At 42.9% G+C, this 19580-nt stretch overlaps 1 protein-coding gene across 2 annotated transcripts in view; it reads left to right on the top strand.

Annotated features, from left to right (window-relative positions):
• The first annotated feature begins 1261 nt into the window (after nt 1-1261).
• Nucleotides 1262-19580, top strand: part of frmd4ba (FERM domain containing 4Ba) — a 37375-nt gene continuing 19056 nt past the window's right edge. The window contains exon 1 of one of the 2 annotated variants that reach the window (XM_053867548.1): nt 1262-1417. Coding sequence is in view for 1 of the 2 variants with exons in the window: in XM_053867547.1 (XP_053723522.1) it covers nt 16795-16956 (162 nt within the window). In the remaining variant the exon portion in view is untranslated. Of the gene's footprint in view, nt 1418-16713; nt 16957-19580 lie in introns of those variants that run through there. The other variant, XM_053867547.1, reaches the window with a different exon arrangement.

Here is a 19580-nt window from a genome sequence, read left to right as displayed (position 1 = left end):
CAAATCCTCACAAATGGGAAAGGGGGAAGGGGGCTCTCTCCCTCTCAAGTGAGTCTTTAAGGTTTCATAGAAAGCAATCCGCTCTGGTCAAAACACATGCGAAACAACAAGCTTTCGTTGTTATGATGATGTGGAAGTGGGGATCATGCTCTTCGGGTTGTCACTCTGTCAAACATGTTTTTAACGGACTGTACAGTCTCATCCCTCCCATTTCCTCACTTCACCATTTTTTTTTTCTGGGCTGAGCGAGCTTTTCCATTGTTGCTGAGCCGTGACAGACACACAGGGTGGCGACTCCTTTCCTTCCTTCAAGTACAGAGACTCTGGAAATTCATACAATGTCAAAATGTACTGTTGCATTCTTCATTTTTCATCTACATTTCCATCTAATGCTTTCCATATTATATCTATTTTTTTTTCTTTTGCCGAGGACGCATTATGAATATATGAAAGGGAGAAGTTGTAACCCAAAATACATCTGTGTCCGGGTCATGTGCCTTGTTTCAGTGTCAGTCAGACGTGAATCAATTTATGGGTTATTTTGTTTGCAACATAAAATGACTAACCAGATTAGGTTAAGTATCATTGAAACTGTACTTAAGGGGCCCAAGGAGTATTTGATGAAGGTGGCTTTTCTGTGAGAAGGTTCAGGGAGCGCTGGGAGTCATGACTTGTTTGGAAACCCTGGAGCATTATGAGAGCCCTCAGTTTGGTGACATGGGAACGTGAGCCAAGTCAAAAAGGAGATCTTGGAAAATGAAATGATGATGGAATGAAAGGGAAGAACTGAAGACAGATGGTGTGATTGTGATGTCTTATCCATCATATGTGAAGAACTGGCCTGTGAAGAGCTGTCTATCCAAAACACCTGAGTGAATATATGAGGCTTTACTCTTGACATTACAAATCAGTGCTTTGTGAAACAGTTATAAATCCAGATTTTAAACGTTAAATAATGTATTTCGGCATAGTTATACAAATATAGAGATATTAAAAAAATGTATCTTCATGGAGAGTTAATATGACACTCCCTTACAACAACTAAATAATTTGAGGATCAAGTCATACTAGTGACAGTGCGCGGGTGTGTCCAGCAGGGGGAGCTCTCCAACAGTAACAGCCGGCCGGCAGCAGCAGCGGCGGCGGCGCGGATCGTCTGTCCCGGCTTCGGCGAGGAGGCGGAGGGAGGTGGGATGGGACGGACTGACTGTGAGGAGCAATGAAAGACAAGGTAAGCCGCTGTTTGTGTTACGGGCTGCGACCCATCGTCACCTCCGCGCACACCGTCACCTATGAACTCGGCGCGGCCGCCACTTCTTCATTGCGCGCTTCCTCCTCCTCAGAGTCCGGCGCTGGATTTGGGAAAGAACACGCAGAACAATAAGTGAAGCAGACGGACCACAACAAAAGAGACAAGGTGAGGCACGTTTATCTGACAAACAGTCAAGAGGAGAACTGGCGCCTTGTCAGGAAACTAGCGCTCATACATCTGCATATATATATATATATATATATATATATATATATATAAACCCTGTGTATAGCATGTTATAAGTAATATTTGCCAACTCCACTGCTGTCCCAACTAGCTGTTCTCTGCAACTCACCTGTGAGCTTATGCTTGAGTGTCAGCTCAAACTGTTGACATGTCAACAATGGATTCAGCGTCGGTCCTCTTGAAAAAAAGGACATTTTTACAGAATTATTTGGCGTGTGGAAGGCAAATTGAACAGTGAAGAAATGAACGGTCTTCTCACTTCCAGTGTGAATATCCTGTTTTTCTGGCCTAAACAAACAAAAGGCTTCCATGTGATATCCTGTGTTGGTCACTTCCGAAACACATACTAGGTGTTATGGGGCTTGTTGACTCTTGTTGACTCATTATGCAATTTTATTTGACATTGTGAACTAAATGAATAAGTAAATAATGACATGTCAGCTGTAAATACGAGATTTACCACACTATTAGTAAAAGAACAAGCTCATTTGAAGATCTCTTGCTGGGTATCCAAGATAATAAAGTGTTATTATTATTATTTTTTTAAGTTATTCATTTAATTGAAGGAATTGCACCTGCTATTATAACCAGTTTGCATTTGATACTGTCTTTGGAAATCAGTTTTTTTTATGTTTCTTATTTCATGAAGCTTAAACTGGCTATTTTAATACAAATTATAGGATTAGGAGGAAGGTAAAAGAACTGGACTAGCATGTTGTAAGCAAAGTCAGGCTCAGAAGCGACAGAAAAAGTCATCAGCAGGCTCTTTGCTAAGAGATAATGTGAAGAAATAGAGTCAAATGTTCTGAACAAGGAGCTTGCTCTGAAGGTGGAGCTGTTTTCTGCATGAAGGGCTCATCGCGAGCTGCTGTCAGTTGTTCAGTTATAAGAAAAACTCTGTGGCGGTAGGTGAGCGAAGCAGAACAAAGCTCCACGGCTTGTTTGTGCGGGTGGCTTTTATTGAATTAGCGCCTCATGAGTGCAACATGTGCTTTCTCTCTCCGTGACTCACAAACTGCACAGGCAGCGCTGCTTTGTGTTGCCGGTGGTCCAGGATGTTCAGCTGCGTTAAATGGGGTCAGCGTTTCTAATTCAATGAAGCTATTACCAGCCACAGAGGAGAGCAGCTCTGTCACTCCTGCCTCTGCTTCCCAACAGCCTTACCTGAACAGGGCCGTCTGTGAGAGAGGGAACAAGGCGCTACGTTCTCTGTGAGACCAGAGCTGTTCCCACCTCGCCTGCTTTCGGCCTGTAATTGTTTGTCAGCATGTTTGTGTGTTTCACACACCTTCTCACTGCACACTGAGTGTTTGTCAGCAGGGCAATGTGATACTGTTGTCCTGCAAGTTTACAGCTCAGGAAGAAAAGCCGTCCCTGCCCGACTGGTTCCTGACTAGCACTGTCATCAGAATCAGAGTCTAATTCGCAGTTGTTTGATGTGATTCCAACAGGCAGTTGGAATGGAACTGTTGTTCAGGTTTCATGCCCGCAGACATGAACTGACAGTTAACGGTGAAGTTGTGCCCTTCACCGTGTGGTGACTTGTATGAACCTCAGTGATGTTGGTGGCGCCGGTGGAAGGGCTCCACTGCTTTTGAGGCTAAAAGTCCCTGGCCTTTGTTGTCATTTTAGACCGCCAAGTTACGTTTAAAGTGTGATCCAATTGAAGGTTATTCATGATGAGTACATGCAAATGAAAAATACCACTGACCCCTAAGGCATTGCATATTTGCTTATTTGTCTTTGTAAGAGAAGGGTCCTGAAATCGGTGGTCAAACGATGCTTGTCGATGATTGTTGTTGTTCACCTCGCACGTTAGGTTTGAACCCAAAATATTTCCACACCGTGGCATCTTGCTTTGCAACCATGTCTTCCACAAAGATGCAGTGTCTTGTGTTGCTCCTCATGGTTCATGCTCACTTGCTTAACTGAGCTTGTGCTGCCTCGACTGACTGTCAGGTGCCCAACACAAAAGAGACCGAAGAGGAGCGTAAACTCTCTTGTCAGTGGGTGAAGACGGGCTAGTAAGAGACCAGGAAAGGACAACAAATGGACGTGGACATTAGAATTAATTTAGGCCTCCATCATGGTGACTTTACGGCTCATGGTGTAGTTCCAACATTGTCTCTCTGGAGTTCCCTCAGGATTTACAAAAGTCATTCACTTGCACAGCTCCTCTCCACTGCTGTTGATGCACCTGCCCATATTTCCACCTTTGCTTCCCGCGTCCCTTAATGTTTCTGAGCATGGTGTATTTCTTCATATAACATATAATGCTTGTCGTCACTAGCTCAGTGGGTTGTCTTAAATCCAGAAGTTCCAGCCTTAAATCCACTTGTGACTTGGGCCATAGACGTAATGCCACCTCTTTCATGTAGTTCAAGCTCAATGTGTGTCTGCATTATGAATGTTTTTTCTATACTTCTGATTACCTCGATGTTTGTGTAAAGCCCAAAATTGGCGCTGCTTTAAGTGTGTAGCGCTGAAAACAAATATCCCCCTCAGTAATTCGAGTCCGAGCTGTTAAAAAGCACTCCCGGAAGATTAGACAGGGTCCTTGCCATCGGCTATAATTCTCAGTCAGGAAAAGAACGGTTTTCTGTGCAATGTGTTTGTGGGTCAGCGCTAATCTATAAGCTTCGCAGCAAATCAATGAGGCTCTCATTCAGCGACGAGTACGGATTGTACAGTTAATGGTTACTTGAAGTTAATTTCTCAAGAAAAACACTAGGCATATCAGCCTCAGATGGTTCTCACAAAACGTTGTGTATATCAGCGGACCAGCTCAACAGAGTGCAGTCGCTGCAGTGCTTCCTTCTTTCATATCTGCTTTGTCCTCTCAGACAGGACATCCTGTCTTTTACAAAGAGTCGGCGGAGGAAAGACATTATGACACATCCCAAGTTTATCGTGTGTCTCATCACTCACGCACAAGGCGCCACGTGTAAAATATTTTCTCAGACAATAAGATCCTGTTTTCCCGATTTTCAAGTGCCACATTTTGTGGGTTGAGTTCAGGTTGAGTTTATGTCTTTCTAGAACACACTAGAAAGTACTTGTTTGAGCCCTGGAGTGTCGCTCTGGGCTGCTTTGTGAGTCCTTCGGGAGCCGGACGCCATCCGTTAAGTTGAAACAGACTACATTAAAAACATTCTCCAATCTGTTTAAGGACAGATGCTTGACAGTTTGTGGACAAACTGCCTTCGGAATAAGTCACGGAAGCCCACTTCTTCATGAATTATTCAAGCAAACGACACCGCGGTGGATTTACAAGTAGCCCATGTGTATTAGCAACTATTGACCAGGGTTTTTCTCTATAAAAGCTCTGCTCTCATGGGAACAGTTTGTGGGCAATTAATCACAAGTCCAACCATGTGTGGCTGCTGCTGGATGGAGTGGTTACACGAGTGAGGCTAAATAGTTGAATGTGTTTGTTGTCATTGGCAACATTCACTCAAACAGATTACAGATTTCTATGAGGAGAACTGTGGTAAATATCAACAGATCTTTGTAATGCTAAGTCCAACAAAGTTGTTCATGGCTTGTGTAGCAGTATTTTCGTGTGATGAGAGATATGTACAGTTTGTATTCAAGAGGTTGTTTATTTTAAATAAAAATGATTCAAATTTAGCATATTTGGTGAATATATATAGAATATATTCTTAGTGGCAGAGTCCATTTTGTTGCAGCTTGCAAGCCTGCCAACGGTAATGAGTCAGAATTGTCTTCTTTTTCTTGGGTCGTACTTCGAAAAAAAAGGGAAATTGCTCCCATTATGCCAAATCTATTTTCAGAAAAAAAATAGACAAGACCCTTGAAGCTCAGCGCAGTGTGAGAAAGAAACACCATGATGAACCTGGTCATAATGAACAAAGCATTCTTGACATGATTAAAATGTATGTATTGACGTGAAGTACAAAAATACTTCTATGCAAATGACACCATGCTTATAAAGTTGCAGGCGCCATGCTTTTTACTTTGATGATATTGAAGATGTGTTAAATTCAAAAAGATATTTCAATAATTGAATTCCTTATACTGAAATTCAAAATATCACTTTATGAATTATTGCGCTGCTGTACATATAGTAGATGCATCCATCCCCACAATAGACTGATTTATATATAATGCATGAGAGTTGCTCCATTTCTATACATTTTTCAAACATAACCATGCACCGGTGGGCAGCTGACACGTTTTAGTTGAGGCGCTGAAGCACCTGTCTCCGTGTGAGTTCATCCGCAACCTCGGGCGGCGGAGAGAGAGCCTTGAACCCGACGCATCTGTGCAGCGTTCAACTCTTTCTGCTTTTGTCTTCACCCCGCCTCAATTGGCAGAGTGGGAAATAATTGCTGAAAGGCTGTGCGATGAAAATAACAACAAAGCAAGGCATCTGATGCCTGTTTGGGAGGTTGTCTGATACTGTATGTTTTGTGTCCGTGTAAATACGCATGTAGTGCCGTCCATCCATGTTTTCGTCCAGTAAATGTTTTGTGTTCTACTCAACGTGAATGAAAAGTGTTTCCTGTCACATAAAACCCTCTGGAGATGAACAACACTGAGCACACATCAATAGTCTGCAGGTTTAATAACAAACAGTACTTTGACTTCCATGGCCTGAGTGTATATAAATACTCCCTTTCTTCCTAATAAAGAGGTACATGGTGTCATGCCTAAAAAAAAAAAAACTTGCTTCTGCTGTGAACGTAGCCCTCAGCCACAGGTCCACTGCGATCGATTCCGCCCATCACTGAAAACCTCATGTGAGTGCTTCACACGTTAAGTGCCTGAAGGGGCGCGAACGTAGAAGCGGAGACCTGTGTGATTATGGGATGTTCACTCTAACAACCCCCCACATCAGCCTCCAGTAATTTCCTGTTTTTCGTCACTATTTCCATCTTTGCCTTCATGACTGCTGTCTGGGTTTTGTGTGAAGCTTTGGCTCTGGTCAGCGGTCTATTGTCCACCTCAGTTATTGTTGCTGAGGTGTCTTGTGACCCATTGTTAAGCCCAGACATTGTAAGTGAAGGTTCAAAGCTCTGACCTCATGAAGAGGCAAACACACTATTCACTGCAGCTCATGAGCTGTAACGTTTAGCTGTCACCTTCACCTCTTACTTTCTGAGATTAAAGCTAGGATGTCATTATCCCCAGCTCTGTGGACCGGAACCAAGCACCCTGATGGTCCACTAATACTGGCCAGACAGTGCTCTTTGACAAGGTGACCATGCAGGGACAGCAAAGGTTGTTGGGAAGGGGACTCTGAAGTCAGAGTCCATGGCAAGATTATGGAAAGCAGAGTGGACCCTGTAGGTGCCACTTTTTTTCCAACTGAATATTAGGGCTTTTCACACTGCGGGTTCTGTCTCTGGTGGCCTGAGTTCAATTCGCCCCCTGCTGTGCAGCCTCGCACCTCTGTGCCTCAGTCGATGTCCCTTTTTCCTCCTCAGTTTGCGGCGCTAAATAGCTGGTTTGTGACCCACGATGAAGCACGTCTAAAGGAAGTCGTCATGGCCCGTGCGACAACCTATTTACCACCGGGTTGACCGCCTTATTTCTGTCGATTCTTAGTACTACGAGTCGTCCTCACCTCAGATATGAACTGATGACGGACCTCCGCCACGGCTGGAACACAATGTGCTGTTTCAAACTAAAAATGAAAGAGTGCTGTCATGTTTATTTTTCAAGGAAATAGCGAAAACAAGCTGCGTAATACGGAGCGTCTTGGTTGATCCATGCTGCTCTCACAACAGCTTGAACAAAGGACCAAAGATCCAGACATCGGAAATGATCAATTAATAGTCTGGTGATCTTCAATAACTTGGGGAAAATCAAGCCGCATCTTTCCTCGTTGCTGTCCTCATGCAAACAGCAGCGCTGCAGCCACATCACAGCAGTGAAAACATTTATTGTAGAGAACAGCATTCTTCATTTAAGCAAATCTGTCTGTCAATCAAGTCAGATGTTTATCAGCCTAATAAAGGTGAAAACATGTGAGTTATCAAACATCCGCACACATCCCGGAACGCTGCTCTGCGCTCCCGTTCCCGAGCACAATTTTCCTGCAGCTCAAAGTTGCACACCTCTGTGTTCTTGGTGTTTGAGAAGTTGTTTTTGAACGATGTTGTCCACCCAGACAGTGATCAGACCCTTTACTACCCGGCATTTATCATGTTTGCGTGGAGCCGCGCTGTACACGTAGTTTCCGGCATCTAGCGCTGAGTGGCCTAGAGGCGAGAAGCTCACCACCCGCTGAGGGTTTCCTGAGACAAAGTACAGGTCTCTACCCGGGATCAAGGCTGTGACCAAAACCCGACTCACTTGGGTTCACATGTCCCGAGACAGAACTCACAGTGTGAAAGCGCCCTTCCACTTTGACATCCGTGTTTCAAGAGGTTGTACCATGGTTACAGATACACATAAAATCACACTGAAATCACACGTGATCAAGACCTACACTGCTTCCTCCTCTGCTGTTTGCATTTTTTCTTTGGTGGCTTATACCGCCCTTTTCACTTTTTTGTTCCTTTTTTTTTTTTAAATTCCTGCTACATCCAACACACCATCCTCGGACACAGGGTTGCAAAGCATGTGCTCCTGTATGTGCTACTTATGGACTCACTGTCTCTATGCTCAGAAGCAGAATCACTTTATGTCTCAATTTACGTTCTGTATCAGAGGATCCTCTTCAGAATCTGACTGAGTTAAACTCTCTCTTGCTCTCTGTTATGCTTCTACTTCAGTAGTACAACCTCCATCGTCTCCTTGACTACTACTCTGTTTACTCCATAGCACTGGTAGAAACATGAAACCACAAATGCTGCTCAGATTGTCTGCCATCTGCTTCTGTGAAGTACTGACCACATCTGACACATTTGTTGCTTGTCACAGAGAGTTAGGTGCGCAACCTAATAATGGTTCTGAGTGTTGGGAGCTGTTTATAAAGAACATTGTGCCAGATGATTGATCATTCAAGTCAATACATTGTGAAATGTATTATCAGAGTTGGGTGGTTGGAGACACCCTGGACAGGTTGCCTTTTGGTACCAGTGAATACATGGAGCGAAGAGTTAGTATTTGATCTCCATTATGAAAGACCACTTTCATTTTGACAAGTGTCAATTTTAGCTATGGAATAATCTGTTAATATTCTGAAAAGCCAGTTAGTTCTGCTGCATAACCTTTGTGTGTTCAAGAAAAACGTGACAGTCATCCACATTTTGTTGTGTTTGTTTGTTTCCCATGTGGCAGGTGGTATATAAATGTAAGTCAGTCCGTTTTTATTAGATCTGATTCTTACCCAGTGATCAGGACTCTAAACCTGGACGCATAAATGCTTCACAATGACTGTGATGAAAGAGCTTGTTTTCGGTGGAATATTAAAAATGTATCTCATGAAAATGAGCCTGGATGGCCGCATCAAAATTGCTTCGCAAAATCATTCTAGACAATTAAATTAGCAAGAAATCCCAAGTAATTCATTTACGGGACCAGAAGACAGATCGTCTGTGGAGATGGTGAGAATGAAATTACGCTCGTCTCATCTCGCATGAACTCTGGTTCCTTGCAGAAATGGCTACATGTTGCTTTTGGGTTACAGTGATGCGAATGTCCGCTCTCAACAGCTGAGTCGATCAACAATTAATCCTGGTAACCAGACGACACAGGGACTCAATAAACAGTTGTGGTAAACCGCACATGTAAATTGGCATGTTAAGATGTTGAACACAAACACAAGCCACCGCTGGTCATTGTTGGCTTTGTTCTCATCTCCACTTGTATATTCAAGTCAAAGTTATTGCCATTTAGAAGGAGAATCGGTCATACCTCTGATCACTTTAGAGTTTGTTCCAGTCAAGGAAATATTGACTGGATGTGCTGCCGTACGGGAAGAAAACTGAGCTTGACTTATTCTTCAGTGTTGTAACTGGCTCCCTGCATTATCAACAGCTGCTGTTTTAAAAATGCATAAAGAAGAAGAAGTGTTAAGTTGTGGCAAAATGAAGTCCCCAAAGTTGTGTGAGAGGGATGTACACTCTGACATCTGCTGCTTGCGCTAGTTTGTTTTTCTAGCCATTTGGTCGCTCTTTGCTTGTGTTTTTCCAAAATACCCTAAAACTGCTGACCTGAATCTCCTTCTGTGATGCGACCCATGGCAAAATTGCCTCCTGAAAATAACTAAAAGTCAATTCAATTATTTGGGTTAGACTGCAGTGCAGTATATTATCTGTTTTGTCCCATATTCCCTCCAAACTTCCCACCAAAACTGACCACCAAAATTTCTCTTAAAAATATTGAATGACTTGGGAAATAATGGTGTCGGCAGAACAAATCCAAATGTGTTGGGATTTCTCTCTCTCCCTCGTCTCTCGTGCTTCCCTCTCATTTTAATTTTTGTGGAACCTGTTGAAGCTCTCAACCATCAATGGAGGACTAAGGCACTATATATACACCACGGTTTTGACAAAGGACATGCCTTGATTTTGGATCACATGATATTTTCCTGCTTTAGGCCCTGATCTGATTATCTTGTTAGTCAATTGGATTTACACTGATAATCCCGCAGCAGTCATTATAAATGTAGCGATCATTTGCCATGTAGTGCTTGATCCAGACTGGAGTCACGGGACAGATTTTGGTTTCAGAATCAGAATCAGAATCAGAATCAAATGTATTGCCATGGTCAGTGGGGAGCCCACTGACTAGGAAAGTGCCTTGGAATAAAGTGCAACAAAAAACAAATAAAATAAATAGAATAACATAACAACAAGGCTGTTCACGAATTCAACAGTCTGATGGCTGAGGGGAAGAAGCAGTTCCTGTGACGGGAGGTTCTGGTCTGGATGGACCGTAGCCTCCTGCCAGAGGGAAGAGGAACAAACAGTCCATGTCCAGGGTGAGAAGGGTCTGCTCTGATCTGACCTGCACGTCTCTGGGTCCTGGAGACATACAGGTCCTGAAGAGGTGCCAGGTTGCAACCGATCACCTTCTCAGCAGAGCGTACGATGCGCTGCAGTCGGCTCTTGTCCCTGGAGGTGGCGCTGTTGTACCAGACGGTGATAGAGGAGGTGAGGATGGACTGGATGATGGCCGTGTAGAACTCCACCAGCAACTTCGTCGGCAGTCGTAGTTTTCGTAGCTGCCTCAGAAAGAACATTCTCTGCTGGTCCTTCCTGATGAGGGACCTGATGGTTGGCTCCCATTTGAGGTCCTCAGTGATGGTGGTTCCTAGGAAGCAGAAGGAGTCTACAATAGGAATAGGTAAACCAGCCAACATGAGAGGGGACAGAGAAACTGTCCTGAAGTCTATGACCATCTCCACTGTCTTCTGGGCGTTGAGCTCCAGGTTGTTGTGGCTGAAGTTTAGTGTCAGATAGTGTCAGTCAAAAGTTAAGGCACACAATTGCTGTGAGCCAGAAGTACCTGATATAAACAAACATTCAGGACACTGTTTCATGAAACCTCATAACCCACCACTACTCTCTAGAGACTCAAGCTAGGTTAACTTTAAGTCCACCATTGATGAAAACCATCGGATCATATGATTCCTGAAACACTGACACGGTTATACTCTGAGAGTCAGTGTTTTAACTGCCACGCTGAATGACTCTGACGCTGACTTCCAACTCCCAACGCGCATCCTAGTCAAACAGGATGAATGGATTTTTATTATTACAACTGTTCAATAAAGGTCTCTGTTCGGCAAGGCTGCGGAGGTGGAACCTATTGATTTTGGGATGTATGTCCTGAACTGATATATTTGTTGGATCTGTTACATTGAACCAGCGGTCATGAGAAGCAGTCTCAGACGTTTCACAGCCTCCACTTTTGAGTTTGTCAAAAGCATTTTTTCTCCACTCTGTGATTCCAAAGGAGAAGGCAGTAGTTTTATTTGCAGAGTTCAATGTTGACAGAGATCGAAAGTCACATGTATTTGCATGTTATACGAAAGTTACATCATTAATATTGGCTCATTCCAGTGTCTGCAATATTTCATCATCGATAATTCGATCTTCAGGGCTGATCATGGCTGGTGCTGTCTCTACCCCTCCCCCTCATCTGGCTTGCCTTTGTTTCGTCCGGACGCCTGCAGAGATGCACTCAGTGGCCATTCATATTTCTGCTCTTTGATATTTAAATCTGATGACACAGGCCTTTTATGCCCTGTCACCGAAGTGTATCTGCAAATCTGTGCAGGCCACCATCCCTCTGGGCAGCATTTTGTCGCATCAGACAGTGTGTTGATTCATTTTGACCCTGTGGCCTCCATGTCTGTATGCCCCCCCCCCCCAGCATCTGGGTTATACATCCACATGGTTTGTCCTGACACTTGCCCCCCAGTTTGCCCAGAAGTCACGTCCTGAACTAGCTTCTAATCAGACTGACCCATAGATGGCGCCGTGGTGCACTCCTCTCCCGTCTCTACCCCCCCCCCCTCTGGTGGCACAGAGCCCAAAAACCGCTCTCAAAACCTTTGTAAGTTGAGATTAACCACGTGGTCTTAAAGGCGTGTAATTAAAATGTCTTTTTTTTAAGCAGACGACAGTTTTAGTCACAATGGATAATGACTTCCCCTTAGCCGGCGGATTTTGTGCATCTCAATGCCGTTTTGTGTTGCTTTATCTCGTGCAATTAAAGGGGATTTCTTTCGGATGAAAGCTTAATCTTCTCGTAAATATACTGCAATCATTTTACTTCATCAAGGCACAAGACTGGTTTCTGTGAGGCAAAGGTATTTTGCTTCAAATGAGGAGCTGTGATTCGATTCCTTGCTCTACAGCAGAGTGGCCCTTTTTATGCCAATATCATGAGGTGAAACTATAAAACTGATCATGTAGAAATGACCTCTACATATAGGTCTTAGGTCTTTTTCTTTGTTTATGGTCAGTTTTTGGCAGTATTTCCTGCAAAATATGTTTTATATTTGTCCGTTTTGTCTGTCATTTTGTTACTAGTTATGTTGAGAATCATTAAGTAAAATATAAACACAGAGAAACAGTGCCTCATATTAAGTACAATCCAATTTAAAAAAAATCTTATTATAAAATCTTAATAATATCTCTGTCCATTTGGCCTCAGTTTGGCCGTGATATTTAATCTCTTTCTTTCTCTCACTACCCGAGAAGGAGAGCAATTTTGCGGAGAACTCTCATTCACAAACATCGAGTGGATATTTGCAGTAGCTGACTTGCACTTGCAGCCCTCTTTAAAAGGTGAGACAGGAGGCTGTGACTCGACACGCGACCTGAAATGGACCGCTTTCATTTTTAATGAACATAATCTGTTCATCTAAGATGTATGACTACAAATCATCCCTCTGTGGAGCGGCATGCATTCTGACAGCTGAGGCCACCTGCTTCATATCAGAACCAGGTCTGGACGTTGCAAAGACTGACGCGTGTGTTTTCCATGCGTGTGCGAGGCATAATGTCTTTCATTCAGCCTGTCAGCTGCACTCAGTGTGTGGTGTCGGTCATCAGCTGTAGACCAGTGTGGCTGACAGCTGCCTCCCACACCCTGTCAGGCGTGTTACACTCTGCTAACTGGCAACTACTGTACCCGCCATTTACACCATCTGATTGTGTTCTCCAGTTGTCCTGCGTGCGATTACAATTCTCCGATTAATTCAACTTGTCTGCCCAGCTACACACTCAGTATCTCTTTGATGTTGACATGTAATACATGTTGTATTCCTCAGGGAGGCCAGATAATATGCAGCACTGTTTCCAGCTCTCAATCAATTTCTATTGTCCCTTTGGGGCAAGTGGCTGTAAATACCTCCCCCTGCTGGCGTAACAGAAGCACTGCAGCGCTGAAGAGCAGAGAGCAGTATTGTTCAGAGTGCCAGACTGACAAAAAACAAAAATGCAAACAAGGATGACATCACTCTGAGTTGGTGTGAGGTCATGGTGATTATGTAAGGGGTGCCATGCTGGAGATGGGAGAGAAATAAGGTTGGGTGACAGCTGCCGCACACCCTCTTCTCATGAATGCCGGAGAGAGGAGAACTTAACAAGAACAAAAATGAGATCGGTGTTCAGGATAAGTGGTTGTAGACAGATGGAGCTTTTTCTCTGGAGGGGGAAACAGAATCTTATTATTGAATTATAAGAGCCTTTGCTTTGTTTTGGCTCAGTTTAGAGTCAAAACGAGTGTTTTTCTCTTTGGTGAGACTGTTCAAACATCCTCTTTTGATATTATAAAAAGGGTTATATGAATATTTATTATGCATCAAAATATCTTGCTCAAACATGGAGGAATCCTTGAACAAAAACAAACAAAAGCATTGTGTTTGCTTTTGTTCAGGGATGTTTTTTGCTGATATATATATATATATTCTTTTTAATATATATATATACACACACACACACACTTTCATGTATATATTACATATCAGGGTTACTCTCTAGAGTCGGCTGAAATGTTCCATCAGAACATCGCATTCAATTTTCACCATTCCTTCGGCTTCTTGTGAAGTTGTGTGCTACACATGAAATCAAAAACGAACGCACTGTTCCTCTTCATACACATGGTAACCGTATGTGTGATCGACTTATGCTTGTGTCCACCATATGTCTGGCCGACACCCCTGAATTTGCCCGCTTGTTGCTGCAGGCAGCTGTGGCCTCAGACATCTGTCCATGTTTATCATGCCTCGCATGCTGAAGTGCATCATTTCTTTAAACGGCCAAGTTGGAAATACTTCCTAAAAAAAATGAAGCAGATCTGTCTGTCCCTAAAAACTATTCAGGGCAAACAATGAAGCATGCTATTAATTCATATGTGTTTACAACCATTTTTTGCTTAATTTAATTAAATTAGATAGTAAAATAACAAGAATTAACTCAAAAATAAAGAATGAAGTCACAATTATTTATTTACTTTTTTATTTGTACATTCTCATATTAAGGTCAATGAAGCAGTTGCTGTCCTGTGTTTGTAGGAATAACTTTTTATTTGGCAGCAGAATGACCAAGTTGGGCTTCAAAACGTTTTATGGCTCTCTGTGGATCATCCACAGAGAGCCAGTCATGATGGGGAGATGAGGTATCATGAAACAGTATTGCTGGGTTGATGAAATAGTGTCAGTTGTCAGTGGCCACTAGATGACCCTCTTGGTTCAGAAATGATGTGAGGTTACGTTGAATTCGTTGTTCAAGTCCAAACATTTTACAGCAGACAGCGCCATCTGGTGGCCTCTGAAAACCAGGACACTGTTTCAAGAAACCTCATCTACCCTTCAATACCGTGTCATGTCATCTTGTCTAACCAGGCACCCGATGTTTGCGTCTGGGTTGGCTGAATTCATGAGTATCTGGAGTGGGAGCACCAGACTTAAAGGTTTTATTCATCAAGCTGTTTTCTGGTTGAATCATTGAGTTCAAATGTGTGTCCAAATGGATCAAAGGCTTCAGACGTGCAGCTGGTCATTGATGCTGCTGAGAGGTAATAAATGATGCTGACTCAAACCTTTCAAAGTCAAGAGAGTGGTTTGGATCTTTATCTCAAGAAGAAAAGACTGGGGCCGGATCACCAATCACACGCCTTACTGCCGGCCGGAAAACTGTCCCACGCGTGATCAACCGTGGTTTGCAGTGATTTATGGTTTTCTTATGTAAGGTGTGACCAGCTAACACATTCTAACTGTTCTGGTTCCACGTGGATAATCGATGAAAGGGGAAGCACCATCATGACCCTCATGTATACGGAGGATGCTGAGGTCAGAGTGGCACAGTGAGGCCCGGCATGTTGACTTCAGTGATCCTTCAGACGGGGCTACCAAGCACACACTGCAGGATATTGTTTCCAGATGAACAAAAGCTTGTTGCAGCTCCACCCCTCGCCCCCCCCCCCCCCCTCCTGCGTCCCGCCGGTTTCCTCAGAAGTGTCTGCTGTGTTTATTTGAGTCAGGTGTACGACATGCGGGCACAAATGAGTTTATTAACCGCATGTGTGCCACTGAAGACGCCGGGTCTGAAGTCACAAGTGCTTCCCCTGTAAAGTTCGACATCAAAGCCTTCCAGAAAGTTTCCTGCGTTACAGTTTCACTTTTAGTTTTTGCCTCGTCAGTCCAGCCCTCCCTACAGGACCAATTACTTTTAGTGCTTCTGCAGTTCATACTGGGTGGAGATGTCTGGGCTTCTTTGGAGATTTTCCAACTTGACAGACAAAGTGGAGGACCCCTCCCACGCTATTCTAGGACTCGGAATGTCTTACCGAAATAATGTAAATGAGAGCGCAGACCTCTGCTCATTTCCACCCAAAGCACCTGCTTTTATCTATATAATGGAATCCTTTTTATATCCCTTGAAGTATCAATGCTCATTGACAGTCAAATTCCAGTGAGCTAGTTGGACAGCAAGTGGCAGTACTCTCATGAACAGCACGAATAGTCAACACAGAAAAGAATTAAAAGAGGTCACACTGCAGCTCTAGTCTCAGCCTATATGTATATTCAGCACTGTCAGCAAAAACAAATAGTGGCTACTTTGAGTCATCTCAAATATATTTATTTATATATTTGTCATTCAATATTTTTTTCTTTGCTACATCAGTTCTTGTATCATGCTTCATATATTTCACATCTTCAGCTTGTATCTACAAGTAGAAAAATACAGAAAAAAATCAGAAGAAATTCTTTTTGTGATATTTATTTTACAAAAAAAAGACAACAATTTTTTTAACAAACAGTGGGTCAGTTTTTAGTCTTATGTATTTTGTTTCCATTCAGTGTCAGACAGTACGTTGGTGAGAGTCACCCTGACAACTTCCAAACTTAAAAAAAAATATTTAGGAAAAGTGTCACTCAGTTTGTCTTTTTATGATGACAGTTTTGTTAGATTTGTTTCAGGGACGCTTTAAATAAAAGAAAATTTCACGTTAAATGTAAGAGCAATTAGGATAGATTATTTATTCAATTGTGCATGTTGCAAAAATGACAGAAGACGTGATCAGTATTCTTCTTTTTATTCAGTGTTGTGCCATGCGAAAGTGAAACCTGAAATTGTTTGTAAACAAGGGTCTTCTGAGGACAGAAAAGAGGCTGTTGTATAGCCTGTGGTTCTGTGCTCCCCTCCCATCCACACTATGAGACAGTGAATTGGACTCGGGCCCAGAACCAAGCCTGGGTGCTGCTGCTCTGCTCCAGCCTTCCGAGTGACGACTGGCTGCATTACATCAGCTTGTGAGATGTAACATTTGATTGTGCTGCGGTGAAGATGCTCTCTGAGCCTGTGTGCTGAGTGTTCTGGTGGCTGCGTCTGTGAGACGTCGGAGTGGGCTGTAGAAAAGAGTCCATGGCTGTGCAGATGTTACACGGAGTAGAGGATCTCGTGGCATCCAGCAGCCAGTTCATCTGGAGTCTGGCGCATCAGACCTGGAGGAGGTGGTACCATCGTAGGCTGATGCCGTGCCGTCGCTTCCTAGAAACCTGGCTCCGGATTGGGAAATGCTATCAGGTACCGCAAGAGGAAAGTTACTTTTATTTTCATGATGTTGTTTCGTGCTTTCCTCTGAGTATAACCAGTCACTGGTCCTCCTCCCCTCATCTGGTCTATCCATGTGTGCACCAGTGAGCCTGAGTAGTTGCAGGCTGGTTCTCCGTGAGTCACAAAGTCTGCTTCTAACTAGTGTTTTCCTTTCACATGTGGCGCTTATTAGGAAGCAGCGTGACTGAACGTTTGATCTCAGAACTTTTCTGGGTGTTTTTAAAATGCTGCGCTGCGAAAACACCTGAGTAAGTGCTTCCACTGCCATATATTGTTTTAAGGGTTTAGTGGCTCACGTGAACTGTAGGTTCAACTCTTCTCTTGTTCAACCATATAAGTTGATTCAGCAAAATGACCTGCCTTATGATGTCAATTTAGCAGGGGACTCGCTGTAGAGGGTGTTACATGTCCAGAGCCTAAGTTTTGTTTTTGTTTTTTTGCTACAAGAAAATAACAATGCTGATTTTACATTTTTTTACTAGCTGTGCAACATGACGAGGACCTAAAGTTGGATTTGCCTCCTCAAAGTAAAGAGCAAATCAAAATATTCAATAGCATCTCATTTCTTTTGCTTGTCATACAAGTTGACGCACAATAGGGTTTGCAAAAAGAACGTCACTAAAATCTTCGAGCCTAAAGTGGTGATGGCTACCCATTACTACTGATGGGTAGATGAGGTTTCATGAAACAGTGTCCTGATTTTAGGAGGCCACCAGATGGCGCTGTAGGCATTAAAATGTTTGGACTTGAAAACCAATTCAATAAAACCTCACATCATTTCTAAACCAAGAGCGCCGCATAGTGGCCTAGTGGAAATTAGGTCACTGTTTCATCAACGCTGCAATACTGTTTCATGATACCTCATCTACGCATCACTAACTTAAAGTTGTAGAGTGTACTGTTTACCAAAAAAGCCACTCTTCATGCAGAAAACGGGAACGATCTTAACATGTTCTTGGTTTAACTCGAGCTGCATGTTTCGATCGTGGGACTGGTCCGGTCTAAAGTGTTGGAGGTCGTGTGAAAAAAGGCCCAAGTTAAGGTGATGCCTATAATGACAGGGCTTCAGGGGGATGATCCCTGACACCATGTTTTGACCTCGGCTATTATCAGCGCTGTGAAGCTCTCCTCAACTGAACTGAGCCCAGTGATCTGGGTCAGCCCTTCTGATCAGAGGAATTAGATGGCTAGATTAAACACGTACACACTGACATTAACCTGTTACATGACTGCCAGACTGAACGCTCTGCTTGCATCTACACTGACTGTGAAATGAGCTTGAATTATTTCTCTGCTTTTTAGGCTACCAACTCACAGGACATGTACAGCTTTTGCATCAGAATTACAGCCTCTCCTCCACAAACGCCAGAAGTCTGTCTCGGCGTCAGGGCGTTAACACACGACAACATGGAAAAGAGTTGGTTTATTGGAAGAAAATTGAAATTATGCCTATGTTGTGGTTCAGAGAACAATGTGTCCTGGTGGCTCACAGTTTAACCCGATGCCCAAAAGGCGTCTTGTGGCTCCTGCGGTCACACTGCCTCGACTCTCTGATGTTTTTCCAATTTTTCCATGGAGATTCCGTGCAGTTGGAGACCACATATTTGTCACAGTAGTCGCTTGAATAAAACACAGCAGGACTGGAATAATCCCATGATAATAAGCAACAACAATAAAAGACAACATTGAATCAGCCTTTTCCAAAAGAAAGGGTTGTTCTCTCATCCATTTTCTTGTATGTGAACATAATATTCCTCCTGCTTATTACTGTATTTTTGCTAAGTGTGTATCAATATACATCACAAATACACACTGGGCTAACAAATGTTCTCACTATTTTTGGATTATTTTCATCCAGTTTTAACTATGATTTTAAGTAGTCTCATATTTTAATTATATGAGATTTATATTTGTGGATCCTTTTTAAGCAGTGCTTAAGTCCTTGTCCTTTAGTGCTTGATCAGGAAAGGATTTTTCTAATTTAGTTAAGTTAAGTGTGGGGGTTTGTTGTTTCAATGCAGAGGTTTTTTTAATATTTGTACTGATTCTAACCTCCCAATTGTTCATTATCAAGACAATTCTGTCCATAAAATGCGCCCAAAAGTGAATTTAAAAAAAAATCTTTGTGACAGCATTCATCTCAAAATGGTGTACTCTTTTCTTCAGTTCACTTTTCGTTTTAATGGATTTTGTGGTGAACAATGACGCTGATAAAAAATATGCCAAGGAACACTCTTCTGCTGACATCAGCACCTTTCATCTTTCAAGCCTTTTTATTTAACCATGCAAACAGACTTTAATTAAACCTCAGCTGTGGATTTATTGTGTTCTGGTTTGGTTGCTTCATGAGCAATGAAAGTGTGAGAGCAATGACAGAATATTTATCTGATAAATTGTGACTGAAGAAGGAAATGCAGGAGAAACAATGGTGCTGACCAGAGGAAGGACGCCTTATTAAACTCAGCTCTGACAAGGCTGACTGGTGTATGTTGAGTGTTTCGCTCCAATTCACCTGAGACTGCATGCTATGGGAGTTATTGTAAGCACTAGTGAAGAGGATCATCTTACCTATTCAGCTGTCACAAAGGCTAACA

The sequence above is a fragment of the Synchiropus splendidus genome, chromosome 6 (assembly GCF_027744825.2).
Source record: "Synchiropus splendidus isolate RoL2022-P1 chromosome 6, RoL_Sspl_1.0, whole genome shotgun sequence".
NCBI lineage: Eukaryota > Metazoa > Chordata > Actinopteri > Syngnathiformes > Callionymidae > Synchiropus > Synchiropus splendidus.
The sequence above is the reverse complement of the archived record's forward strand: the minus strand, read 5'-3'. Positions and strand labels throughout refer to the sequence as shown.